The 6,000-nt window shown below is 58.4% G+C and overlaps 1 protein-coding gene across 2 annotated transcripts in view; it reads left to right on the forward strand.

Annotated features, from left to right (window-relative positions):
• Positions 1 to 6,000, forward strand: part of LGR6 (leucine rich repeat containing G protein-coupled receptor 6) — a 122,077-nt gene that overhangs the window by 115,389 nt on the left and 688 nt on the right. For both annotated transcript variants that reach the window (XM_055144615.1, XM_055144616.1), the window contains exon 18: positions 2,371 to 6,000. This exon is cut by the window's right edge. In XM_055144615.1, coding sequence (XP_055000590.1) covers positions 2,371 to 3,608 — 1,238 coding nt within the window. In that variant the 3' untranslated portion in view covers positions 3,609 to 6,000. The remainder of the gene's footprint in view (positions 1 to 2,370) is intronic.

Consider the following 6,000-nt stretch of genomic DNA (forward strand, 5'->3'; position numbering starts at 1 on the left):
CCTTGACACTTAGTGACCCCAGCGCGCCCCCTAGTTTCCACCCGGGGAGAGAGGCGGGTGCGTCCTCCTTCCAGGCTCTGTCCTGCTCCTCCTGCCCCAGAAAGGTCACCTGGAAAAACCAGTCGTCAGCCACGAAAGGGAAAAGAGGGAACCCCAGAGGACAAAGTGCAACTTGAATTATTTTTAAAGTAGCTGGTGCACCCACACAGGCTCAGAATATAAGTTTTTGAGGAAGACAAAGATATCACAAAGTTTGTTTGTTTGTTTTTTGTTTTTTGGGTCACACCCGGCGATGCACAGGGGTTACTCCTGGCTCTGCACTCAGGAATTACTCCTGGCGGTGCTCAGGGGACCATATGGGATGCTGGGATTCGAACCCGGGTAGGCCTCGTGCAAGGCAAACGCCCTACCCGCTGTGCTATTGCCCCAGCCTCCGATATCACAAAGTTTGGATAAAAAGAATTTAACTTCTAAAAAGACACTAGAAACTGGTATGAAGTAAAATCCTAATTTAGCCTAAAAACCCATACATAGGACCAGAGAGAGAATAGAAGGGCTAAGGTGCTTGACCTGCACACATCTGACCCAGCCCCGAGCACCTCTAGACTCGACATGTGAGCATAGAACCCGGAATAGGACCTGACCTGGCCAGGTGTGGCCTGGCCTCCAGCCCCGTGCATCTGTATATACGTATGGATTTTTTTTTAATTGCAAGAAAACATATCAGAGTGATGAATTCTCTCTGAGGGAGATCATAAGCAGTTTTAGCTGTTCCATGTCAGGTTTTCCAAACGTCCTACAATTCCCACCCATGACCTGGTGATCAGAAAAAGAACGTTTTCAAAACTAGCTCCCACCAAAGCTTCTCCAGTTCCCAAGCCACCTAGCAAGACTTCGAGGGAGTGGGAAGCCCCAGAGAAGGAGGCAGTGGCGTGTTCAGTGACATAAAATGAATTAAGAGCAGGGCCTGGGGCGAGCAGGGAAGCACCAGCACCCCCGCCCCCCCGCCCATCTTCTGTGGCACCAGGAGGGACCCCCCGGAAGGGAGTTCAAGAAACAGAGGCAGGGGCTGGAGCAACAGCACAGCGGGTAGGGCGTTTGCCTTGCACACGGCCAGCCGGGGTTCTATTCCCAGCATCCCATATGGTCCCCTGAGCACTGCCAGGGGTAATTCCTGAGTGCAGAGCCAGGAGTAACCCCTGAGCATCACCAGGTGTGACCCAAAAAGCAAAAAAAAAAAAAAAAGAAAAAGAAACAGAGGCAGCTCTTTCTTGGTTTTCTCGTCGTGCTTTCCTCCCCACACTGCTGGGCTCCCGGAATGTTGGACGTGGTCTGCTGGCCCCTCATCAACCAAGGGGAGCAAATTGGCATGAGCTGGTCAGGGCCCTGCCGTGGATCTTTAGTGAGCCGTGAGCACTGTGTGGGAGACATGGAGCCTTAAGCCAAGGCACCCTCTCGCCCCTCTGCCTCTGCCCTGGCTACAGCCCCGGTCTGGTGCCCTTTGCACACCACTAGGCCAGCCCGTCCCTTCCTTTCTTCCAAACGGGAAATTAGATGTATTTAGCGTGTCTTCGCTGCCGGGGCTCACGGTGGGCTGACTCCTGTGTGCTTGTTTCTATTTGCATTTGTCCAAACAAATATTTGTGTGTTTCTGTTTGTGCTATTTGTGTGACTGTGTGCATGTCTGTTGGTGCACTTTTTTTTTTTTTTTTGCTTTTTGGGTCACACCTGGCGATGCACAGGGGTTACTCCTGGTTCTGCACTCAGGAAGTACCCCTGGCAGTGCTCGGGGACCATATGGGATGCTGGGAATCGAACCCAGGTGAGCCGTGTGCAAGGCAAACGCCCTCCCCGCTGTGCTGTCGCTCCAGCCCCTGTTGGTGCACTCTTCTGTGTGTTTCTGTTGTGTTATCTGTGGGACTGTGAGTTTCTCTTGGTATGTATTCCTGTTTGTGTGTTTCTGATGGTGCATATGTCTGCTCACGTTGTTATTTGTGTGACTGTGTATGTGTCTGTGGGTGCGCGATTCTGTTTCCGTTGGTGCTATTTGTGTGACTGTGAGTTTCTGTTGGTACGTATTTCTGTGTGTTTCTACTGGTGCGTGTTTCGGTTTATGTTGCTTGTGTGACTGTGCGTATGTCTGTTGGTGCACAATTCTGTGCGTTTCTGTTGCTCTGTCAGACTAGCGTCCACGTGTAACTCCCGGGAAGAGCAACGGAAGTTCCCAAGTTCCCTCCGCTGCTCCTCCCCGTAGCTGCCCCGGGGGTCGGCGAGACGCAGTCAGCTGCCTCAGGGCTGTTCTGGGAGGGCCTGGGCCCGGGAGCGGGAGGTCGCTGCCCCCCAGGTAACGCCCGGTCCTCTCTCCCACAGGCCCCTTCAAGCCCTGCGAGCACCTGTTTGAGAGCTGGGGCATCCGCCTGGCCGTGTGGGCCATCGTGCTGCTGTCGGTGCTCTGTAACGGGCTGGTGCTGCTCAGCGTCTTTGCGGGGGGGCCCGTGGCACTGCCCCCCGTCAAGTTTGTGGTGGGCGCCATTGCCGGTGCCAACACCCTGACGGGCATTTCCTGCGGCCTCCTGGCCTCCGTGGACGCCTTGACCTTTGGCCACTTTGCCCAGTATGGAGCCCGCTGGGAGACGGGGCTGGGCTGCCGGGCCACAGGCTTCCTGGCCGTGCTCGGGTCCGAGGCGTCGGTGCTGCTGCTCACGCTGGCCGCCGTGCAGTGCAGCGTCTCCGTCTCCTGCGTCCGGGCCTACGGGAAGGGCCCCTCCCTGGGCAGCGTCCGAGCCGGGGCCCTGGGCTGCCTGCTGCTGGCCGGGCTGGCCGCGGCCCTGCCCCTGGCCTCCGTGGGGGAGTACGGGGCCTCCCCGCTCTGCTTGCCCTACGCGCCCCCCGAGGGCCAGCCGGCCGCCCTGGGCTTCGCCGTGGCCCTGGTGATGATGAACTCCTTCTGCTTCCTGGTGGTGGCGGCGGCCTACACCAAACTCTACTGCGACCTGCCGCGGGGCGAGCTGGAGGCCGCGTGGGACTGCGCCATGCTGCGCCACGTGGCCTGGCTCATCTTCGCCGACGGGCTCCTCTACTGCCCCGTGGCCTTCCTCAGCTTCGCGTCCATGCTCGGCCTCTTCCCGGTCACCCCGGAGGCCGTCAAGTCGGTCCTGCTCGTGGTGCTGCCGCTGCCGGCCTGCCTCAACCCGCTGCTCTACCTGCTCTTCAACCCCCACTCCCGGGACGACCTGCGCCGCCTCTGGCCCTGCACCGGCCCGCCAGGGCCGCTGGCCTGCGGGGCGGCCGGCGAGCTGGAGAAGAGTTCCTGCGATTCCACCCAGGCCCTCGTGGCCTTCTCCGACGTGGATCTCATCCTGGAGGCTTCCGAGGCCGGGCAGCCTCCTGGCTTGGAGACCTACGGCTTCCCTTCGGTGACCCTCGTCTCGTGCCAAAAGCCAGGGCTGCCCAGGCGGGAGGGACCCGAGGGAGCCCACTTTGGGAACCCACCGCCCTCCGTGGACGGAGAACTGCTCCTAAGGGCCGAGGCCGGGCCAACAGGCGGGAGCTTGTCAGTGGGCCGGGGGTTCCAGCCGCCTGCCACAGCCTTCGCCTCACCCTTGTAAATGTTCCTCCTCGGTCTTCTCATCCCCTCTCTCCCCTCCCCTCTTCCCCCCTCCACAAATGATGGCTGCTTGTCAAATAGACACAACCAAAGCTCAGCCGTGTGGTCCAGGGCAGGCGGGCCCACTCCCTGGCGCCTTTGGTCTTCTCTTCCGAGGGTGCTTCTGGGCCTGCTCTGCCCTGGGCCTTCCTCAACGCCACGTTCATGCCGGACCTCTTCCCCGCCCCCTCCGGAGCTCCCCAGCGAGATCTGGGCCTTTGCTTAAGGGAAACGAGAGCACCCAAGAGCACGCCTGACGCACTGAGCTGTTCCTAGACCAGGGTCCAGTGGCCGGGACCACCATCTCCCCGAGATCCTGCAGGGGCCACACACTGGGCTCTGTGTCCCGTTTCCCAGGAGATCTGCCTAATCCAGTGAGTCTGGGGAGACACTGCAGGGTCTGTCTCTTGTTTCCCGGAGTCACAGCAGGTGTCCGTGCAGTGAAAGGCGCGGAGAGGGCCACAGCCGTAAAACCTGTTGGACTCTGCCGAACCCAGATTTCCCAGATTATTTGACGACAGGGTTTTGTATGTTCGATTTTCATGGAAGAGCTTAATAGCACGTGAGCTTTAGCTCTGCTCACCCCCCGGAGCCTCTCTCTACCACTGAATGCTATACCCCAGTGACCTCGCAGCAACATGCACCGATCCTTAAAAGCTCTGATCCCGTGGACTTGATCTCGGAGGAAACGGAGGATTTCATCAAGTGGAAGATGAAACGTCTCCTTCCTCTTGTCTTGCCCGAGGCTGCCTGGGGAGTCTCATTTCAGTTTTTGCCTCGGGGAAGGTGGAAGGTGTTCGCACCCTCTCCCAGGTCCCTAAAGACACCCCTGCCCTCAGTGAGAAGGTGGGCTCCGGGATCTTGGAAGAAGTCTACGGCTGCCCGGCTTTCCTCTACCTCCGAGCTGCCTTCCTTGCTTCTTCACCAGCCGGCCCTTGCTACCTCCCGCCACATCCTGGCCCTCTCTCCTCCGAGGGACAGAGAGTCCTAAACTGGCCAAGCAGAGGCCTATTGGAGTGCTACCTTCTGAGCTGTAGGAAACCTGAGATTCCCGGGTGCCCCGCATGGCCGTGGCCTTGTGCCTCTCTCCTCACCTTTCTTCCCACCTCGCTGTGGACCAAGTGCCTCAGAGCATTTCTAGAATGCTCTCTCTCCCCAAGCACACATGCACATTCAAGAGCAGGATGAGAAGGAGCACTCAGGAGGAGCTGGAGCATGCTTACAGAGGTCCCAGGTGCTTCCTGCGGACGTCAGAAGAGTATCCAGGGGCCAGGGATGTGGCCCAGTGCAAGCACTCTTGTGAGGTCCTAGGTTCAGCCCCCAGCACTAAACAAAGAAAAGATAGCATGAGTCCAAAGGTGAGAAAGGGCTGAGACTTGTTCCCGGGCATCCTTCCCCTCCTGGGTCCTCTCCATCTCTTAAATCACGACAGGAGTCTTAATACCTGAGATCCAAAGGAACACAGCCTGAAGCTAGTCTGAGGGTCAGCACCCCCAAGCTCAGCTTCCTCTGTCTCCCTGTGCCCCCAGAGCCCAGGAGGGATTCTCATGGGGCTCAGAAAGGCAGCTTGGCTGCAGTGCTGAGGTAGAGGCCATAGGGGGAATGGGTCCACTTCCGAATCGCTTCAGAAGTCTGGACTCCTGGACTCGGCAGCTGACTGTGCCTGCCCGTAAAGGAGTACAGGGAGAGCGTGGACCTTGCTCACGATGGCAGTCACTGACCCCTGCTTGAGGACTCTGGTCTTCCTATTCCCCAGAGTGGAGCAGAGCCTTCACTGGGGGGGGGGGGGGGGGAGTTTCTTCGACTTCGCAGAAATGTCTGACTCTCCCAGGGAGGGGCGTTCTCTCACCTGCCGGGTGCGAAGGCAACATTGGGATGACTTTCGGGAGTCTCGAACCCAGGAAGTCACCCAGTCTCTTTCTCCCAGTGCTGTCACTGTCCGTGTGGTCAGGAGGCCAGTACCAAGTGGATGGTGACCTGACCCCGTGTGGGAGGGGTGGCAGTTGGCAGAACAGGTCCCTGCTGTGACAAAGGGACCGGTGGGTGGGTTTTCGCTGCAGGACTCAGCCGACATCTACTCCAGATATGGGCTTCTGTCAAAGCTGGGGGGAGCGGGGAGGAGAGGGTGGGAGTCGGCCAAGAACTAGCTTCAGAATTCAGAAGGCCCCGTTGCTGCCACACATCTCCCCAAATACGGCAGCCAGTCAGTAATGACTCCCGTGGTCAGTGCCATTGTCATTGGTACAAGACTGTGGTTGTGTATGTCTCTGGCTCGGTACATCGTCCAAACCCAACTCAGGCAATAAGGCAGATGTATTTTATCTGGTCAACAAGCGCTTCCATAGTGGTGTCCA

The sequence above is a fragment of the Sorex araneus genome, chromosome 7 (genome assembly GCF_027595985.1).
Source record: "Sorex araneus isolate mSorAra2 chromosome 7, mSorAra2.pri, whole genome shotgun sequence".
Classification (NCBI taxonomy): Eukaryota; Metazoa; Chordata; class Mammalia; order Eulipotyphla; family Soricidae; genus Sorex; species Sorex araneus.